The sequence below is a fragment of the Herpailurus yagouaroundi genome, unplaced genomic scaffold, assembly GCF_014898765.1.
Source record: "Herpailurus yagouaroundi ecotype Mexico unplaced genomic scaffold, PumYag 206, whole genome shotgun sequence".
In the NCBI taxonomy this organism is placed as follows: domain Eukaryota; kingdom Metazoa; phylum Chordata; class Mammalia; order Carnivora; family Felidae; genus Herpailurus; species Herpailurus yagouaroundi.
The window spans coordinates 9,677,234-9,698,580 of NW_024412437.1; the positions used below are offsets into that span (position 1 = coordinate 9,677,234).

The following is a 21,347-nucleotide window of genomic DNA, read 5'->3' on the forward strand; positions in this document are numbered from 1 at the left end:
CACAGGACAGGAGGTACACTCAGTCCTCCTGGTGGGGCTCTGGGCCGTGGGGTCCTGGAGGGTCAGCATCCAGTTCTGCTTTGTGACGACGTGAGGAGTCTCAGGCTGTGGGGTCTCTGCTGTGCCTACCCTAGTGTCTAGCAGCTGGCCTTCAGTGATAGAGGCCAGCGCTGGAGCCTGGCCATCTTGGAAGGCGGCCGAACGAAGGCCCATGTGCCCCTCTTGGCCTCTGGCCCCGCAGGGCGGATGGGGATGTGGAGGTTGCTGACAAGAGCAGTTTTCTTTGCTCAAGTGGGGGGAGGGGGCGGTCCTCACACGGCGGCAGGGAAGCCTGAGGGGGAAGGCAGGCAACATCCTGCTTGCCTTGCTTCCCGACAGAGGCATGCTGGGCTCTTGAGGGGCCCCCACACCTGCAGCCTCACCTCCAAGCTGGCCAACCCCGGCCAGGCTTCCCCCCTGGGTTCGATGTCATCCCTGGGCAGGTGAGACCCCCCTCTTCCCTCTGTGTGCTCCCCTTGGGGAGCCCTGCCTGAGAGTCCAGCCTCCAAACGGCTCCTGTGTTTCTTTGCAGCTAAGAGACCGGTGTCCCCATACAGCGGGTACAACGGGCAGCTGCTGACCAGTGTGTACCAGCCCACCGAGATGGCCCTGATGCACAAAGGCCCGGTGAGTGGGGTCCCAGGGTCTCTGTGACCCTGCTGGGGTCATGGAGCCCAGCCTGAGCGGGCAGGTGCAGAGGCTGTGTGGCCAGCGCAGGGTGGGGTGGGGTATGGATGGAGAAGGCTGGCTTCTCCCTCTGATGCATCAGGCTCAGGGAACCAAGCGGGGCTCCTGATGCCCTTTTTCCGGAGTTGTGTACACCGCCCTCAGCTTCACCGCAGTGGGACCTGCCCCGTGTCATGGAGCGTCGCGCGGTGACTGAGGTCCCTTGCTGTGGAGAATGCAGAATAGGCCCTCTTTGAGCTGGTGGAGGTGCCAGCTTTACCCTAAGCAGCTTAGGGAAGGACAGAGGAAGGTCTCAGCCAGGTAGGTAGGTAGGTGTCATTCTTTGGTGCCCCCAAAGGCACAGAGGACCCCAAAGCAGATCCAGGTTAGTATTAACTCCTCAACCACAGCTGTCCCAAGAGGGCCCAGGCTCCCTTCCCCCCACAGGCAGGAGGAGGCAGCTCTCAACCTCACCCCCCCACCCCCCAACAGTGGGTTCTGGAAACCAGATGCTCCATTAGCCAGTGGGGGGTGGGAACAGGAAGACAGGGGTTTAGATTCTCACTCACTCCATATATGTTCCTTCTCCCGGGCTGGCAGTCACTGTGGGGAGAGGTCAGTGACCCGCCTTGGCAGGATGCTGGGAACCGGAAACGAGGGAGGTCAGTGGGGTGGTGTTCTCATCCCGCCCCCCTTCCCTGCCGTGAGCCCCTGGGGTGGGGGGCAGGGTGCAGTGAGCATCCGAAACTTACAGTCCCAGACCCTTCCTACTCCCGAAGCTGAACATGCAGCCGGGCGCTGGGAGGGGCAGGGAGTCTCTGAAGGACACCGAGTCTGCTGGTTACAGCCTCCGAGGCTGTGGAACCCCTCCCTCTCCCCCACCCCTGGATCCTTCCTTCAGCGGATGCCCCAACCTTGCCACCCTTCACTCACCTGTGCACCTGAGTCCTGCTTCCCTGAGTTGGGGGTAGGATCTGGACGGACAGGGATATTTTCTCTGATGTGGTGATTCTCAAAACGTGGTCTCCAGATTCCTCAACCCCCACCCCCCCCCCACCCCCAGCATTACCATCACCGGGGAACTTGCTATAAATGCAAACTGGATGGGGCTGGTGGTTAGCATCTCTTCAGTGGTATCATCTTGATAACTTGGAATCTGCCACATGGGGAGTACCCGCCCACAGAAATCAGTGGAAGGTTCCCTCCCTCCTCACCCCAGGTAAACATTTACCAGGCCACCACTGGGTTGGATCCTGACTAGGTGTCGGCTGTGGCTTAAACTGCCCAGGTGATTCTGTTGCACACCCAGGTTGGAGAACCACCCATCTAGATGTCCCTGGAGCTAGATATCCCCCTAGGGCAGCTGGGGGTTGCAAACCAGTGGGAGGAGCACCCAGGGCCCGAACCTGGGTGCAAACGAGTGGAAGGACCAGCCGGGTCTGATGAGACAGAAGGCGGCTTGGGACCCTGAAGTGACAGGGGTTTCGTGGCGGGTCTTTCTGTAGCGATAAGGCAGGTGGAGCCAGGAGTTCACCTTCCCTCCAGGGTGAGAGCTGGGCCGGGTGCCTCTGGGCCCTTCTCACCCAACAGTTGTCTCCCCCCCACAGGAATAGGGCCATCACAGCTCTAGCCAGATTCCGGGCAGAGAATTTGGTGTGTGTGTGTGTGTGTGTGTGTGTGTGCGTGTGTGTGTGTTTGTTTTTGTTGTTTTGCTTTTTTGTTCTTCAGTTTATTTTGAGAAAGAAAGAGAGATGTGGGAGGTGCAGAGAGAGGGAGAGAATCCCAAGCAGGCTCTGTGCCAACAGTGCAGAGCCCGATGTGGGCCTTGAATTCACGAATCCAGAGATCCTGAAGATCCTGATCTGAGCTGAAACCCAGAGTCAGATGCTTTCACCGACTGAGCCTCCCAGGCGCCCCGAGAATTTGTGTTTTAAGTCTCCACATCTGACTAGCCGGCCCAGGCTTCAAGATGAGAAACGTGGGCTAACCGAAGGCCGTCCTCGGCCAGGCAGACAGCAGCTGTGAGACTGCCGGGCGGTGTAGTGCCATTTGGAGGCCTCCGGGAAGAGTCTGGGGAGACGGGGCGCCTGGGAGCGTTACCAGGCAGGCAGTTGCACTCAGTATGTGGTTCACCCTCCACTGGGCCTCAGGATTTCCCTAAGGCATTGGGAGCAGGAGGGAGGGGGCTTGAGCAAAGGGTCCTTCGGAGAATAGTGAAGCCCCAGGACCGTCTGAGGTGACAGGCGCCTCCTCTGTGTCTAGAGGCCTGGAGCTCTGCAGGGTGAGGCTTGAGGTCAGAGGCCAGCCCCTCCGCTTCCAGAAGTGGGGACACTGCTGGGGGAGGTGGTGGGGGGAGCAGGGAGGGGGCAGCTGGCAGGCACGGCCCCGCAGGAAGCAGAGTGTTTGTGCGTCCGCCCTGGCGGAACCTGGCTGTGAGACCTCCTGTCCTTCCTTCCAGTCTGAAGGAGCTTACGACGTCATCCTCCCACGAGCCACCGCCAACAGCCAGGTGATGGGCAGTGCCAATTCCACCCTGAGGGCCGAAGACATGTATGCGGCCCAGAGCCACCAGGCAGCCACATCGCCGAAAGACGGCAAGAACTCCCAGGTCTTTAGAAACCCCTACGTGTGGGACTGAGTCGGCGGCCAGAAGGCAGGCAGATTTGGGGAGGGCCCTGCGGGGACCTGGCCCCGGAGAAGAGCCCACTGCTCTCCTACTTCCCTGACCCCTCAGTGGCTCCAGGCGACTGTGCCCCAGAGCCAGGAAAGCCCTCCCTGTCTGCCAGTGTTTGGGCGGGTGCAGGGGGGGTGTCCCAGGGCCCCCCACTCCCCCCCCGACTCCTCGGTGTTTGTGGAGTTGAGAAGCTCACCTTAGCTTCATGCTCCAGCCAGATAGTGTTCTTCTTGGGGGTGGTGGCCAGTCAGTGCCAACACTTTCTGGAATCTTCCAAGAGATTCCTGCAACCTCGAGAGGTTTCTCAGGAGCGTCTGTCCTGGGTCTTGCTCCTCTGTGAGGAGCAAGGGTGCCTAATAAACACATTTTTGCTTTATTAGCCCTTCCTCTGGGAATGTCGTTTCTGACCTGGGCTCTTGGTCACCGAATGGGCCTCCTCCTTTACGGGCTGTGGGTGGTTCCTCTTTCTCCCTCCAAATGCAGTTCGTGTGAAGCTGCTGCCGATGTTTCCTTCCATGCAAGCAAGTAGCTGACGCCTGTACCCAGGGAAGGAGTCTGCAGCTGAGCCTGGGTAACCCTGTCGCGTGCAATTAGAACGAATTCGGGGCCCAGCTCCTGTGTGGGGTCTAGTCCAGCATCTGGGTTTACCTGAAATCAGGCAGTTTTCCTCCGGGACCCCCTCCACCTGCCATACGTGAGGCCAGAGCAGGGAAGGCAGGGGCCCGCCATCAGGCAGCTCTGTGGGTAAGGTGTGGGTAAGGGAAGCTAGGCCGACTTCAGACCCTCTTCGGGGCAATGGCCGTCAAGGTCCTTTAGGGGACGAGGTGGAGAATCACCGCCCCGTGCCATTAGAGCACACTGTGCACTGGGACTTGTTTACAAAGTGGGTTTCCAAAGGTGGAAAGGGTCGGCCGGTTCTGGTTGGTTTCATCCCTGGGCAGTTATTAACACGTTCACTTGCTCAGTCCTTTACTGTAAACACCGCCTTTCCACATCAGCTAATTTTATTTTTTATTTAAAGAAAAATGTTTTTTAGCGTTCATTCATTTTTGAGAGACAGAGAGAGACAGAGCGCGAGCTGGGGAGGGGGAGAAAGGGAGGGAGACACAGAATCCCAAGCAGGCTCCAGGCTCCGAGCTGTCAGCACAGAGCCCGATGGGGGGCTCGAACCCACGAACCGCGAGATCTTGACCTGAGCCGAAGTCGGACGCTTAACCGACTGAGCCACCCAGGCGCCCCCACATCAGGTCATTTTAAACCTCGTAGCTGTCCTGAAAGATGGACAGGACAGTATTCTGTCCTCTTTGTGGAGTCAGCATCCCAGAATCATGCCATTGTAGGGTTGGACAGGGCCTTAGAGGCAAGTTAGGGGTTTCGCGGTCCTGGGCCCTCTCACAGGTAAACAGACTGAGCCAGAGAGGCCACACAGCCTCTAGAAGTGGCCACCCCAAGACCGGCCAGGTTGTCTTTGAGGCCCATCTTCCTAGGCCTACCCTGGGATGGCCAGTGGGGCCCCAGTGGCCGGGGCCTGGATGAGCGCAGTGCTTTGACCCTTGAACACCGGCTCAGGGCTTTGCAAAGGGGCTGCCAAACCCGCCCCTCCCAAGCTTGGGAATGTTTCTCCCCAGCTGGTCAGAAGCTATTTTCTGACACCGGTTGCAGGGAAAAAACAAATGTCTCTATTGGAAGGGAGAGAAAGGTTGCCGGAAGAAAAACAAACTTCTCCCAGAGTTTCCCTTCTATGTCAGATTGCACCAGCACCCCCGGGGCCTCAGACACTTTTTTTAGTAAAAGTCAGTGCTTGGGCCCCGAGCGGTAGGGGGGTCCCCTTTGACTCTTGTTGTTTCTGGTTGCTTTAGGCTCAGTCCCCGCAAAATAAAACAAGATGGTAGAAGCCCTCCTCCCTGAACCACACGCCGTCCTGATGTCCTCAGGCCTCTGTCCAGGCTGGGCAGGGCCCAGCACCTCTCCCGCCCTTGTCACTGGAGCTGGGAGGGACCGGAGGCCACCACCCTGAAGCAGTGGACTGAGTGGGTGCCTGTGAAGCCCCGAGGTGTGTGGCTGGGGCCCCAGGGCCAGCCCAGCCTTTCCTGGTCCCCAAGTGACTGAGGCCACAAGGATCTGCAGAACTGCCAGGCCTGCCTCCGTCCCCCGTCAACGCCCTTCCCCCCCCCCCAGTCACAGCCCGTGTGTCCCCATGCTGTGGTTCTCCAGATGGCCACCCTCAGATGCCCCGTCTTCACGCCCTGGGCCTTCCGGCTGTTTTGGTGTCCAACATCAGCTTGCCCCGCCTGCGCCTGGGTGAATCTCCTCCGTGAGTGTTGGGAGCAGAGCCCTGGTGGAACTTGGCTCCCGTCTTTCTCATCAGGGCCTCCTGCCACCACCTGGACCGTGGAAGGCCCCTGAGCTGGGACAGAGCTCAGCCCGAGGCCTACGAAGACACGGCTCCTCTTCGCAGCTTGTGGGTGCTGGGTCTCAGCCCCTTTGGTGCTTCCCTCACGTGCCCCTTTACGCCACAGCCCCATGCCTTCCCCACCTGCAACCGACCGGGGTGCATCGAGACACAAGGTGGGGTCCGGGGCCGCATTCTCAGGGGCCAGTTGAGAGTCCCAGGCCACGTGGGTTGGGGTCTCAGCTGCTCACAGAACTGGGACTTGGCTGAGGTACAGATCTCTGCTGGCAGCGTTCTCTCCCGTGACATGCTCCAGAGGGTCCTGATGGCCACGGAGGGAATGGAGGGGGGGCATCCTTTAGGACCTGATGACGGTGGCACCGAGGACGGAGATGTGTACAGCTGGAGACTCGTGGGGACAAGGTCTTCTGACTTGGTCCTGCCCCTCAGGCAAGAGTTGCCTCTGGGGGCCCAGGATGAGGGCTAGAACCAGAGCAGGACCCGACCTTGCCCTGTAGTCCTCCCACAGCTCTCCAGCGCCACCCTCCTGCCCCTAAGCAGGCTGTGCCTTTGTTAACTGGAATATTTTTCTGGAGCTAAATTGGGCTAACAGGTCCTGCAGAGAGAGTAGGGCCATAGACTGTGTGTGACAACACCCCGCCCCCCCCCCCCCCCATTACCGGTCCTTGTACTGGGTTACTTACCTCCATGAATGGAGCATTACGTCCCTCTGATGGAGGGGAAGGGGGAGCTCTGCACCTCAGGCTTCTCTTGATCTAGGTTAGCGGCCCCAAGATCCCTCACAGTGAATAAAGGCACTGTCTTTGCTTTTCAAAGTGATAGTCTCCTGTGAGTCCTGGCCCCGCCAGGCAGTCCCGAAGAGCAGCCTGCGGCGAATGTGGGTTTGTTCGTGGCCTGAGTCCTCCAGGGATCCATGCGTAGGCTTGGGAAGATGGGCTCCTGAAAGATACAGGCCACCCTGGCTTAGTTAGGGACACCCAGTGGCCCTGCTCCCTCCAGTCCTTGGCCAAGTGGAGACAATAGGTGTGTTTTTAGGAGAAAGGTGCCTTCCCCCAAGTGGTCCAGCTACATCACAAATGAGTCTGGAATGGAAAAAAACTTTTCTAGAAGAGTCTAGAACCTGTTGCCGGTGACATCAGACCTTGGTAAATTTCACACCGACCAGCCAGTCAGCTGGAAGCAGAGTAGTTTGGACCCTCACTGCTCAGAATCAGATGACCTCATCCTCTGTGAGGAATTATAACCACAGAAACCCAGTGTGTTCATTGAGATTTTTTTTCTGGGATTTCCTAATACATATTTGTAACCTAGTCTCTTTGCCTTCTAGACCAATTGAGGCTGTTTGATTCCAACGAACTTTTTCTTGGCTAGGGATTTATTCTAAGGGAGGAAACAGCCTCCCAAAACAGCCAAAATGCGTGGCCCCGCCCGCACCCCCACAAGGTCTGGGAATGTAGGGATGGGGCGACAGAGGAGGACAGCCCCTCTCATAGTCCTGCGGCAGCCTGGTATGCTGGAGGCCATCACTGAAATACAAGAGCTCCTGGGAAGGCAGACAGGGCCAGGGGATGATCAGTACCTCCCCTGAGAACCTGCCAGGGGCCGTGCCCGGCACATTGCAGTTTTGGTTCCCTGTAATTGTTTACACCTCACATAAGAGAGCAAGAAACAAACAGGCGAAGTGACTTGCCTGGGGTCATGTCCTCCAACCCGTTCTCACCAAACCTAACCCTTTTCTCTAGCTCCATGGGGTCTGCAGAGATCAGACTCAAGTTCAAGTGACCAGATTTTGTTTCCGGTCTGCTGGGCCTCCTGGGCCCTCCCGGAAGCTGCAGCCCCCGCCTCACAGCAGCCACATGAATTATTTAGTACCTGCGCCTGGCAGGGTAATGCTCTGACCTCACCCTCACCCTTGGGTTGAGGGCGCGGCTCTGACCTTCCTCTCACTGAAAAAGGGATACTAACGGGTGGAGGCTGGGGTGGTGGACCCCTCTGTGGGGTGCGGGTGAATGAAAGAGGTCCAGGGAAGGAAATGAGGACCAGAAACCAACTGCCCTGTCAGCCGGAAGCAGTTCCGCAAAGAGAGCGTGACCCAAGTATCAGACAGCTATGGGTTTCGGATCCCATTGCTTGCTTAACTAGCTGTGTGACCTTGGGCAGCTCCGTTTGCTCACGGGTAAAACGGAAGTACTAATACCCCGAGTTGGTTTTTAGTGTTCTAGCTCCTCAAGTTCATTCTGTGAAAGTCACAGCCAAGGCAGAGCTTCCAGGAGCTAGCCGTCTAGTGTTTTCTGCTAAGACACAACGGTTTCTAGGCCAGATTTCGCTGAATGCTGTCCTCCAGAGGGTCCACCTTCCCTTTTCTCTGCTGTCCCCCAAAGGTCCCAGGGAGGTTGGGATAGCGGGTTGCTTGGATTGGAGGGGGATGCTAAGGAGACGGACAGACCTCCCCCAGCAGCGGTTGTCAATCCAGGTTTTCAGAGGGTCACCTGGGGCACCGGAAGTCAAGAAACCATGCTGAAGAGGGGGGATTGAACTGCTTTCAGTCCACAGCAAATGTTTACCGAGCTCCAACTCTGGGGACTCACAGCCTAACTCCTCCTTTGCCAAGTCAGACGCGAGGGCTGAAGTGGACGTGGTGGCAGCGGGGTCCCTCCTGGATCCGTACCGGTCGGTCGGCCTTAGGCAGGTGGATCACGCTTCCACCAGCGGCCGCTCCCCGCCCCCCAACACGGCTCCACGATCCTCAGGTGGGACCTGGTTCTGACTGGCTCCTCTGACTCTGCCTCACTTTCCTCATCTGTAAAATGGACCCCGAGCCTCCAGCTCTGCTTAAGCCGTGGAGGTGAGGCCCCCGGCAGTTTGAGAGGTGACCCCAAAGCACACGCTGTGCTGAGGGCGCGCCCTCGCGTCCTCAAGGTCTGGCGCAGAACTGGGAGCACGCAGGGCTGTTCCTGGAACAGAGATGCGGGGGTCCGAATCCCAGTGGCTTTCCGCTCGGTCCCCAGGCCCCTCCAAGCCACGGCCGGGGGCGCCCGATTCTGACCCGGCCGCCCAGAGCGAGCACGAAGGCTTCAGCATTCGACGGCGCCGGGGGGGGGCCGGGGGCCTGCGAAGGTTTTAGGGAGCCGTTAGCCGAGCGCTCCCGCCGCGGCCCTGCCCTCCGGGGCTCCAGGCGGAAGGCGCCGGCTCCCGAACGCAGTCGGCAGCCGCCGCCACCGCACCCAACCCACCTGGCGTGCTGGGACGTGGGGGTGGGGACCGACTCGGGGCTCTGACGTCACTCTCGCGGGGGCCGCCCCCAGCCAACCCCAGGCCGCCTCCCGCGCCCCGCCCCGACCTCCCTGCAACCCGATCCCCTTCCGCCGGGACGAGCCGGCCCCGACCGGCTGGCTCCGCTTCCACCGCCAGCGGGGAGTGGGCGGTAGCGTGGCCCCTCCCCAGCCCCGGGGCCTGTCCCAGACCCTCTGCTTCCGCTCAGCCTCCCCTCCCTTGATTGCAGTCCTTTGTGAACTTTTTTCCTGTGCCCTCCCGGTCTGTTCGGCCCCAGACGCAGGCCAATACCTGTCGCGGTCATCCCGGTGTCTCTGGGCCCTGAACGAAGCCGGGGCCCAGGCAAGTAGGTCTTTGTCCCCACGAGGCGGAATCCCTTCCGGGAGGAGCGCTAGGCTCATTACCTTTGCATTGCGGGGTGCGATGGGGCCCCGCGCACTGGGAGCACCATCGCGGCCTCGGGGCGCTGCCTCCCGAACAGAGTTTCTGAGCCTCAAACCACTGACATTGGGCCCGGATCGTTCTTTGTGGTGGGTGCTGCCCTGTGCATTGTAGGATGCTAGCATCCCTGGCCTCCACCTGCCAGATACTCAGTATCATCACCATCCCCCTAGTTGTGACAACCAAAAATATCCCCAGACATCGTCCAGTGTCACCTGGGGGCACCCTGGCTTGGGTTGAGAAACACTCCCCTGGGGTATTACAGTGGCCATGGAACCTGCTGCCCGCAGAGCAGGGGGTCCTGAGCCGGGACTTCTGCCAGCGGGGACTCTGGGACAACATTCCTGGATCCCCTTCTCCAGAGGGTTTACAGATGCCTGTGGCCAACCTAGGGACTGTGACCGCTGGCCTGACAGTATTTGGGCAGCATGGTGATCAGCCTGCTCCTCTCGCTGTGCAAACACCTCTGGCCCCTGCCCTGATGTGAGTGCTGGCGGAGACCAGGGACAGAGAAACTCGGTGAACTCGGGTGTTCCTCTGTAGCAGCCGGTAGTTGGGCACCAGAAAGAGACAGGGTGTGTCTGTGTCAGTCAGGCAGCCTCAGGGGTGGAGAGGAGGTGGGGGAGGGGACGCAGTGGGCTGAGGCCACCAATTGAGCCCAGGGGCTGTCAGGTCTGAGGGTTAGGGGAGCATCCTGGTCAGCTGGGGTTCAGATGTGGACTCCTGGGGGCCGACCAGATGTGGCAGGGCTCAGTCTCTCTTTCCACAGGGGAGGCAAAAACCAGGCACTCTCTCTCTCTCTCTCTCTCACACACACACACACACACACACAAGCATACATGTGCACACACATGGAGGTTGGGGGGCCAGGTAAGGGAGCAGGGTTTTAAAGGACAGAAATAAATCAGTCCCAGCTGGAGAAGATTCGTTCTGTTCCTTAACCAGGGCTGTTTGGGGGTGGTCATCAAGTTGGCCTCAACATCAAGATGTTGGCATCAGATTCCAGCAGCATCTGCCCCCCACCCCCCACGCAAAGTAGAGTTTCCAAAAGAATCCAATCCCATACTTAGAGGGGAAGGTTTTAACAGTGGCCCCTCCTCATAGATACTCATATCTACCTGTATTTGCACAAAGAGTCAGGGGAGCCTGGGTGGCTCAGTCGGTTAAGAGTCCGACTCTTGGTTTCAGCTGACAGCGCGGAGCCTGCTTGGGATTCTGTCTCTCTGCCCCTCTCTCTGTCCCTCCCTTGCTCATGCTGTCTCTCAAAATAAATAAATAAACTTTAAAAACAAAACAGAGAGTCACAAGTCCCCATACCAGTGTAAGGTGGAGGGGGCGGGTCACCGGGGCCAGGCTCGTATAGGTCAGGAGAACTTTTGACTGTTTTCTTGCTCCCTCCTTCTATCCCTCCCTCCTTCCCCTTCCTCTTTACTTCTCCATGAAAATAAATTGTGTATTTTTTTAAAAACTGATCTGAGAAAAGAAAAGGAACCTCAAGGTGAGCTCACCTTGTAGCATGCCCCCCTCCCCGGACGGGACCCCACCCACTGGTATTGTCAGTGCTCACCCTTCACAACCGCCAGACCTCAGCGGTCCTTGGCCGCACCTCTCACGCCCCGCCCTCCGAGAAAAATAGGCAGCTTTCACCCTGCCTCTGTTTTTTTTTCTTTTTTTTTTCTCCAGAGCATTCTCCCCTTGGGAGGACTTTTGAGGAGGTTGTAGATGGAGGGTCCGGTAAGGCAGAGTGTGTTCATGGCATGTAGGTGCATGGGACCCCCCCTCCACGCCCACTCCCCACCCCAACCTTGCTCAGTAGCTGCAGTTCTGAGGACACTGAGTTAGATTTGCAGAGAATACAGACGTGGGAATGACTTCTGACTCACTCATTCATTCGCTCATCAGTCCTTCCTCAATATTTATTAAAGGCTGCTCCCTGCCATCACGCTCATGAACGTCAGGTCCCACCTTGAACTCCGGCACACAATTCTCCCTCCTCCTCGGGGATCCGTGAACCCCACCTCCCGGGGCACTTCAGCCACACGCCTGCCCCGGGGGATCTCTGGGAGGGGCTGTCCACCCTCTGCGTGAATTCTGCAGCTACTTTACTATCTCATCAGGTGCTGTCTTGTTCTCAGGCTGCGAGGACAAAGCCACACCCTGTGTGTGCAAGTATCTGTGTACCCATGTTGGGAGATGGGGGCTCACGTGGGAGAGGCTGTGTCTCAGATCCCAGGGTGGAGCGGATGAGCATCTCTCCCTTGGTCAGGGTCATGGAAGTTAGGAGGGGGGGGGTCTGAGTCATCAGAAGTTCCCTTCCCCTTAGGGACCAGTGGGCAGGGAACCTGGTGTATCTGTGTGGGCCATCTAACAAGGCATCACAGACCCAGTGGTTTACACAACAGAAATGTGTTCTGTCCTCTCGGTTCTGGAGTCCGGAGGTCCGAAATCAAGGTGTCAGCAGAGCTGGCTCCTTCCGAGGCCCCCCAAATGAAGGAAGGGTTCATCCCGGCGTCTTTCCTGAGCTTGCAGATGGCCATCTTGTCCCTGTGGCTCTTCACGTTATCTTTCCTCTATGTGTGTCTCCGTGTCCAAATGTCCCCTTTTTATAAGGACACCGGTCATACTGGATTAAGTCCTGCCCTAATGACCTCACTGTACCTTATTCCTGTAAAGACCCCCATCTCCAAATCAGGTCCCATTCTGAGGTACTAGGACTTCACCATAGGGAATGGGGTTGGGAGGGAATTTGGCCCCTAACAGCCAGGGGTTCTTGGGCGAGGTGGGAAGGGGGTGGGCCTGTCGGCGCAGACAGTAACCAAGGCCACTTGAGGAATGCGGAGGGCCCTGGGGAGAGGCCGTGGAGCGTATCATTCACAAACGCAGTCTTGGTTCTCTTGGGCGGATGATGGGGCACCCCCACACGGGGGCCGAGTCTCCCTGGCACCAGGTTGAGATTCTCCCCCACCCCTAGGAAAGCAGATGGCATCAATAAGCGGTGACAACTATCTGTTGTCCATGGGCCAAGAACATTGAGATCCGTGTGCCCCCTTCCCAGATATGGGCTACAGATCTGGGTCAAGGGTGGGCGGGCAAGGAGCGAACGGGGAGAGTGAAGTCCCTCTGTTTAGACAGTGTGCTTTCTTGTCTTTAATGTTTCAATAAAAGCATCTGCCCCCCAGCATCCCAGATGAGGCAACAGAGCTGTGATTGGATGTCACCATGGGCCCACAGTCGTCCCCTAGGGAAGCCATAAAAGCCATGGGCACCTGCCCACCTCGGGGCACAGAGACACCGCTGCCTCAGCCACCCCCAGGAGTGAGCAGCACCAGCCCGTCTGGGCCCAAGACCACCTGGGAGGAGGTTGGAGAATCCCGTCTTCCTAGGACACACGAGCCGGAGGTAACACCCAAATGCAGTGTCGTGTTCCCACTGGAGGGCAAGAGGGACAGCTAGTCCTCCTGACTGGTTTCTGGCTCATCGGGGTCCTCAAGGAAGTTCAGCCTTGCAGGGTGGGAGGGAGGTCCCCCACCCCGGCATTCCCGGGTACTGGACGCCAAGGAAATGCCTTTTCAGGTGGCCATCCTGCCTCGGCTGTCCCAACTACGACCAGGGAAGGTTTTCTGACCACCCTTTGGCCGGCCAGGAGCGGGGGACCTGGGGACAGAGTCAGGGCTTCTTGGAAGAATCTTGACACTAATCCTAGAAGTTCTGCGTTTTATCTTTGTTGTTGTTGTTGTTGTTGTTGTTGTTGTTTCTTCCCTGTGTTTTATCTTTCTGAGGGTCATTCCTTTAGGACCTTCCTCCGCGTGCAGATTTTAAATCTTGAAATCCTTAGAGAGGCCTTAACCTCGTCATCTCCGCCTTCTCTCCTGGGCTTTACTTCTCCTTCACTGGGGTCTCCCAGTCCCTCCTCCCAACGCACAGTCAGCGACAGGGGGAACTGCCAGGCTGTAAACCAGGATCCTGCTGGCCACAACCTCATCCGTGACACAAAGGTGGCCTGAGCCATCCCATCCTGTGCTGGAACTATTCTTTTTTTTTTCTTTTAATTTTTAAAAAAAAGTTTAAAAAATTAATTGGTTTTGAAAGAGAGAGAGAGAGAGAGAAAGCGCATGTGAGTGGGGGAGGGGCAGAGAGAGCGAGAGCGAGAGAGAGAGAGAGAGAGAGAGAGAGAGAGGGAGAGTGAGAATCTCAAGCAGGCTCCATGCTGCCAGCCCAGAGCCCAAGGTGGGGGGGGGGGGGAGGGAGCTCAAAGTCAAGAAACTACAAGATCATGACCTGAGCCAAAACCAAGAGTTGGAAGCTGAACTGAGTCATTCAGACACCCCTTCCTTCCTTCCTTCCTTTCTTCTCTCTCTTCCTTCCTCCCTCCCTCCCCTCCCTCCCTCCCTCTTTCTTTCTTTCTTTCTTTCTTTCTTTCTTTCTTTCTTTCTTTCTTCTTTCTTTCTTTCCTTCTTTCTCTCCTTCTTTAAAAATTTTCCCTGAACTATTTGTAACACAGCTTTGAAAGGATCTGGACTGCCACAACCATTAGATACTTTTCTGTTGCTCACACGATGCTTTAACAAATACTTCTGATGCTCAAGGATGTAGAGGCACAGTGAGTGCAGCAGGGAACTCTTCACCAGGACTCCAAGGCCCTCTTTCTGGATGGGACATGTCCCCGACCTCTTCCGGGAGCCAAGGGAAATCCAGAGGCTGTCTGGGGGAAGCTGTAGGGCTTCCTGTCTCTGTACCCTGCACACGTTCATGCCAGAGAGCTCTTTAAGTCCACTTGCACTGGCTTATGTCATTCAGCAAATATTATGGAGTTGGCTGGGAAGTGCAAGGCACAGTCCTGTCCTGTCCTGTCCTGTCCTAATCTAGCTTAGCCTATCCCCCGCCTCTGAGCACAAGTAGAATCCCAAGCATCCCCAATTCTGCATGGTAGAGCTTCCTAATCTGCATCCCCAATTCTGCATGGTAGAGCTTCCTAATCTTGTTTGATTGTAGGTATCATCTTGGGCAGCTTGTTGAAATGACAGATTCCCAGTCCCAGCCTTGGAGAATCTGGATGCAGGAGGTCTGAGATGAGCCCCAGAAATCTGTATTCCTAACTGGGACCCCAGTGGCTGTGACAGTTAATCAAGCCTGGGGCCCTGTGGTGGAAACCCAGATAAGCTATATACTGTCCCCACTCCTTACGCCCCCGAGGGTCCTGTGAAGGCTGCTTGGGAGCGTTGGGACAGCTGGGTGACTGGCCCACAGTGCGGGGAAACTTGCAATCACCTGGTGGGGACTGCCTTGGGGGGCAGGGTGTGTGAGGTAGAAAGGGGAAGAGCCAGATGACCTAAGGTCTGTCGTCCCATGGACTGAGGCTCTCTTTGGGGCCAGGCTGGACATCCTTCTGGAATTTTCAAGGACTCTTCATCCTTCTCCCAGAATTCTTGGAGGACAGAAATCAAACGGGACTGACTGATGTGGGCAGGGTCACAGAGCTGGGATCCAGGCCCCCCAGGCCACTTGTCTGCACTGTTTCTTGTGTCTGATAGAAGGGAGAGGAGAGGCCCTTTCCCACCCTGGCCACTGGGATTTTTGCCTTGACTTGAGTATCACTTCTACCTTTTAAGGCAATTCTTTGTTTTCCTGTCTTTTTTTTATGTGCTACCCACCAAACTCTGAACTCCCCAGAAAGGAGAATTATCATGGTTTTATCTTCTTGTCCCTATTTTCGGGGGACCAGCGGTTTGCACAATGTAGGTAGTCCTTAAATAGCTGTCAAATAAACCAAGAAACTGGGCATAGAGTGCCCTCTGGTGGATTCAGAACCATGGCGGTGTCTCAGATCTTGGCTGGAACAGTCAACCTGAAGGGACATGTCCTAGCCCTCTGTAGAAGAGTGAGGACCAGGAAGGCTGTTCTGTTGGCTTTGGATATTAAGGAAGAGGCACAGGCTGAGGCTCACTTCACTCCCCCCCGCCCCCCTCCCCAACACAGCAGGATGATGGTGATGTGATAAAGCCAGTGTAGACAGCAACCTCAAAACTTTATGGAGCGTGGACACTGGGGAGTAGTGCCATCATTGTCCCCGTCTTACATACAGGTGGACAAGCTGAGGCTCAGAGAGGTTAATAACTCAGCCAAGATCACACAGCTTGTCAGTGGCAGGACTGAGAGTCAAAGTCAGGCCGTGAGACCCAGAGTCCCTGCTCGTCGTCACTGTCGGTCAGCATCCATTTACTTTCAGAGCCAACTCTGTGGGTCTGATCTTGCGGAAGGGTTGGGGCTGGGACACCAGATCCCACAGCCTTGGGGCTTTGTTGTTATGTCGAGTTCCCTTGTGCAAACGCCCTGTCTGTGGAGAGAGTTTTGGTGATCCAGGGGTTAGAGAGTGGCTCCCTGAAATCAAATGCTCAGCTGATTTCTGTGTTACAACTCTGCTCCTGGGTGCGTCCAGGGTTTGTCTTAAACTTCTTGCTCTGTCCTGCAGCATCCCACCTCCCGCACCCTCCCTCTTCCTCAGCGCGTGCGGGCAGTCCCAGGGCTCCGCTCAAATCAACTGAGTCAGAACCTCAAGGTGCACCTGGGTGGGGAAAAGGGGAAGGAGATTGGAAAGGTGGCCCGGGCATGGGTATTTTTTTAAAAAGCTCCCCAGGCAAGTCTGATGTTCATCCACGGTTGAGAACCCCAGCTTTTGCATAAACCAATGCGGTCCGTAGGGCTGGAAAGCTGTCTCAGCATTACACCTCTTTCTGCTTCACTGACGGGCTCCCCAAGTGCCGTTTCTTGCACATCCCATCCCCTCCCTGCACAGACAGGCTCATGTACTCGGACCCCTGAAGCCACCCACCGCAAAAGCCAAGCTTCCTATTTTCTGGAGCTGGAAACTCCGCAGCACTGAAGGTCTCATCTTGGGTCTCTTCCTCAACTGTGGCCAAAACACACATTCAGAAGGGAGTTCCTGTCAGCAGGGAGCCTTAGGGTACGTGGGCCTTGACCCCAGAGCTTTACGGTAGAGGGCAGGGAGGTTGATGCATTCCGGCCTCTGCCTTCTCAGTCCCAGAGGTGAGGCTGCTGCCCTCCCCCACCTGCAGCCTCAGCCCTGCCCCTCTTCTATAACCAGCCTACTCAACCTAACAGGCAGCTGGGAAGTCCCAGGTGAGCCTCAGCTGACCGTCTGGTTGGGCATCTGAGTGTCCCCTGGGTCTCACTGGCTGGGAACCAGGCACCCAAGAGACCCCAGAGCCTGAGTTCCAGCATCTGCCAGCCCTCCTGTGCGGCCTGGTCTGAGAGCTGGGCTCCCTGTCTGTTCCCTTCTCCATACTTCTCCCCCTCCTCCCTTCCCCTGTCCCTCCTCCACCACAGAGGGACCCCCCGCTTCTCAAAAGCCCCCACACTTTCTTTCCAAAGGGCTGGAGCCTTCCCCTCGCTCCTGGTCTATTGGCTGAAGGATCTGGAAGGATCAATGCCACACGCCTGGATGTGTGTACGGAAACCTCTCCACTTCCTGGTTTGCAGAGATAGGAACAACGTTACCGTCCAAGAAAGCCGGCAGTTCCGACCACCACCCCTGGGTGGCGATAAGGGCTGCCCGGCCGGTCAGTTCTGAATTTACCTGGGTTCTAGGGAGAGCAACTTCTCTATTGGAAGCAGATTGCACTGCCTCTGGCCTGCTGGGACCCGCCGCCTGATTTGTGTTCCCTAGTTCCAGCCACCTTGGGAATTAGGACCAGGACTGTTTGACTTCCCTGGTCCAGCAGCCTGCCTGCTCTAAGGCCAGGTTTGGCCATCGGACCTACTCCAGCCCGTGCTCACTCCCTGCCCCACTACCTCATTCTCTAGGGCCCTCATGTGTCCCCAGGGGCCAACCAGAGATAGAACAGACAGGCAGGGCCAGACTGGGATAGAGCCAAGGTGCAGCCAGTGGCGGGGGGGTGGGGAGGTGGGTGCAGTCAGGAGTGGAAGCATGGAAGGTGTTGGGATTCAGGGTGCAATGGAGCCGGATAGGAATGAGTTGGGCATACCAGAGGCCAGGCCAGGGCAGCGGATCTTGCCTTCAGCACTGCTGACAAGCGGCCCGGCCACTACTCCACGTGGTTCCTTGCTTCCTTGGGAGAGATAGAGACACCCACTCCCTCTTCTGGAAGTTTTTAGCTACTTCCCTGTTTCCTTTCACTTTACAGGAAGGAGGGAACCAGCTCTTTGAAATGCTAACATCTGATCAGCGCCAGGAAGGATCTGAGGGAGATTGGGGCAGATGAGGGAATAAAAAATCAAGAAGGACATACACAGGTCAAGATGGGGGTGGGGAGGTGGTGGACAGAAGGCCTGTGGGCTCATAGCCACAACGGGCTTTAAATTTGTTTTTTAAAAATTTAGGTGTCATGCTGTAACATTTACTCATTTTATATGTGTGCTTCAATAATTATTAGTAAATTTACAGTTGGACGACCATTACCAGAACCCAATTTTGTTAGAGCATTTCTTCAAACTTAGGATTGACATTATTCCTTTTTTTTTTTAATAGGAAATTTATTGTCAAATTGGTTTCCATACAACACCCAGTGTTCATCGCAACAGGTGCCCTCCTCAATACCCATCACCCACCCACCCCTCCCTCCCAACCCCCATCAACCCTCAGTTTATTCTCAGTTTTTAAGACTCCTCCTGGTTTGCCTCCTTCCCTCTCTATAATTTTTCCCCCTTCCCCTCCCCCATGGTCTTCTGCTAAGTTTCTCAGGATCCACGTAAGAGTGAAAACATATGGTATCTGTCTTGCTCTGTATGACTTATTTCACTTAGCAGAACACTCTCCAGTTCCATCCACATTGCTATAAAAGGCCAGATTTCATTCTTTCTCATTGCCAAGTAGTATTCCATTGTGTATATAAACCACAATTTCTTTATCCATTCATCAGTTGATGGACATTTAGGCTCTTTCCATAATTGGGCTATTGTTGAAAGTGCTGCTATAAACATTGGAGTACAAGTGCCCCTGTGCATCAGCACTCCTGTATCCCTTGGGTAAATTCCTAGCAGTGCTATTGCTGGGTCATAGGTTAGATCTATTTTAATTTTTTGAGGAACCTCCACACTGTTTTCCAGAGCGGCTGCACCAGTTTGCATTCCCACCAACAGTGCAAGAGGGTTCCCGTTTCTCCACATCCTCTCCAGCATCTATAGTCTCCTGATTTGTTCATTTTAGCCACTCTGACTGGTGTGAGGTGATATCTGAGTGTGGTTTTGATTTGTATTTCCCTGATGAGGAGCGATGTTGAGCATCTTTTCATGTGCCTGTTGGCCATCTGGATAGGATTGACATTATTCCTAAGTGAGTTGGTTCCTTTCAAAAAATTTTTTAAACGGTTATTCATTTTTGAGAGAGAGAGAGAGAGAGAGAGAGAGAGAGTATGTGTGAGTAAGAAAGGGGCAGAAAGAGAGGGAGACAGAGAATCTGAGGCAGGCTTCATGCTTTTAGTACAAAGACCCACACGGGGCTTAAACCCACACACCGTGGGATCATGACCTGAGCTGAAGTTGGACACTAAACTGACTGAGCCACCCAGGAGCCCCGAAGTTCTATATGGTCAATTCTTCTTCTTCTTCTTCTTCTTCTTCTTCTTCTTCTTCTTCTTCTTTTTGAGAAAGAGAGGGCACAAGTGAGCGAGGAGCAGAGAAACAGAGGGAGAGGGAGAGAAGTGGGGTTCACCTGAAGCGGGGCTCAAGCTAAGTGAGTTGGTTCTTAAAGTCACAGTTTATGGGACATCCCCTGCGGGGAAGGAGAGAAGGTATCTTTCCCATTGCTCTGCACCTGGGTCCCACCGCCAGCCCACACTGTGAGTTAATATTTTTATAAACCTCATAATTGAGGAACAGTTCAATTTCTTGCCGCGTGTGTGTGCGCATGTGTGTGCGCGTGTGCATGTGCGTGTGCTGCATGTCAAAAGCCTCGAATTGTTAAATGTCTAATTTTCTTTAATCCTCTTTTGGACTCTCTTCATTTTGTAATATACTAAGTGACTCAGAAAATGGAAATGGCCAGACCTCTCTGGCTCTCAGGGAGGCACAGAAAACCTGAAAGAAATTAAAAAGAACACACGAGATGCAGGCAAGTTGAGGCAACACATTTGGCTTCACCTCTGCGGACGGGCGGCGCGTGTAACACTCACCTGCTGTGTCAGAACAGGCGTGGCCGTGTCTATAGCTCGCGCTCACCCACGGCAAGGTGCCATGAGCTCTGGGCTGGCCTGAGGTGGCCCTTTGAAACACACACATTCTGCCAGCTTCCAGAAATGCCTGTGGGAAGGCTGCTGTGTGACGGACAGATGAGCTGGGCGGCAGTGGTGGGGTGGGGGGAGTGGAGCGGTCAAGGTGGTTACAGGGGTGTGTGTGCATGTGTTTGAGGAAGCGTCTGACCTTCCTGAGTTGGGGTTATTCCCAGAGTGTCAGACACTCAGATATTCAAGCTCGAGGCCAAATGTGCCCCCTCCCAAGCCAATTTTAGAAATTTCTGAATGGATGGTTTGCAGGTTCATCCCACCCCCCACCCACCCCCTGTCAGTGCAGGGGCAAGAGCCCCCAGAGACTGTTTTAGGTTCGCCTGGTGTCATTCCACATGGAAAGAGGCCTGGGGCTGCTCTTGGGAGAGGAAGGAGAAAGAAGCAGAAGGTGGTGATGGGTAGGGGGGAAGCCGGGGGAGTGAGGACTCGGGGGCCCAACATCCTCTTCCCCATTACACTCCTGGGTCAGCAGTTTGGTGCCCTCCACTGCCTCCTAGAACTCACTCTCCCCCTGCCCCGAGCAGTTACCCACTCGACAGGTGTAGTATGGCCCACAGAGCTTGGGGTTGTTGCACCCACCTCCCAGGTTATCAGCTGTGATTCAGGAGACACACGAGGCCGGTGCCGGGGGAGGCTGCCCCCACCCACCCACCAGCTTTGTGTGTCCCTGGGGGGGTTGGCAGAGGACGGTCACAGAGCCCTGGATGCCCGGTGTGCAGGCTGCTGGCCTCTGCTTGCACCTAGTTTCTGTTGAGCAGTGGTTTAGGGTAAGGGCACAAGTCTTAAGTGCTCAGTTGGATGGATGATCACATGCTCACACCGTTTTAAGCTCTAGCCCTTTCTTCTTCCTGAGGATGGAGTTTGGCAAAAGGACGAGAGGGGCCCTGGTGCCCTGGCCTCCCTGTTATCTGTCCCCAGATCTGGTTTCCCTTCCCTGGGCAACATGGTGGGCACATGAACCTGGGGCTGCGAGGGCCCTGCTTCCATGGAGTCTTACCATGAGAAGGGAGGCATTCAGTGCCACCCCAGCGTGGGTGAGCAAACCCAGAACCAGACTTTGCAGGGGCCGGGGATGCAGGAGGGGGCTCAGAGGGGCCTGGAGGAGGCAGGGATGTCTTCTGAGGGGATGGCTTGACTGCAGCCTGGAACGATGGAGGAGGTCGAAGATGAAGGAATGACCCGTGTCCCCTCCCGCAGCTGCTGATCCCGTCCCTACGACTGGGACTTTGCGGAGCCCCAGGGCTGCCCTCGGGGCAGAGCCAGGAGCAGGCCCCAGGTAGATGCTCCCGCTGAGCTCTGCAAAACCGTAGGTTGCAGGTGCCGACATTCTCTACAGGTCCAGGCACCTTCTCTACAGAGGACCCTCATGGAGCAGGGACTCTGTGGCCAGGAAGCCCTCTGGGGGACAGAGAACACTCTCAGGCCTCTGGCCAGCACCGACACTCCTCTGCTCGCCCACAGTTTCCGCTCAGTCTAGACCACAGCCTGCCCGGGGCCAAGCAAGAGAGCGTGTTACAGGCCACGACCAGCTGGTGATGGACCGCGACCCTGGGACTGTGGAATGCGCTGGAATATAGCTTGG

The 21,347-nt window shown here is 56.1% G+C and overlaps 1 protein-coding gene across 7 annotated transcripts in view; it reads left to right on the forward strand.

Annotated features, from left to right (window-relative positions):
• Positions 1–21,340, forward strand: part of GPRC5C (G protein-coupled receptor class C group 5 member C) — a 37,087-nt gene extending 15,747 nt beyond the window's left edge. For 3 of the 7 annotated variants that reach the window (XM_040452297.1, XM_040452296.1, XM_040452294.1), the window contains exons 3-5: positions 572–666; positions 3,164–3,313; positions 5,239–7,103. In XM_040452297.1, coding sequence (XP_040308231.1) covers positions 572–666; positions 3,164–3,313; positions 5,239–5,271 — 278 coding nt within the window. In that variant the 3' untranslated portion in view covers positions 5,272–7,103. Of the gene's footprint in view, positions 1–571; positions 667–3,163; positions 3,759–3,862; positions 4,400–5,238; positions 7,104–12,685; positions 12,906–17,668; positions 17,949–21,226 lie in introns of those variants that run through there. The other 4 variants (XR_005783806.1, XR_005783807.1, XM_040452295.1 and 1 more) reach the window with 4 other exon arrangements.
• The last annotated feature ends 7 nt before the right edge of the window (positions 21,341–21,347 follow it).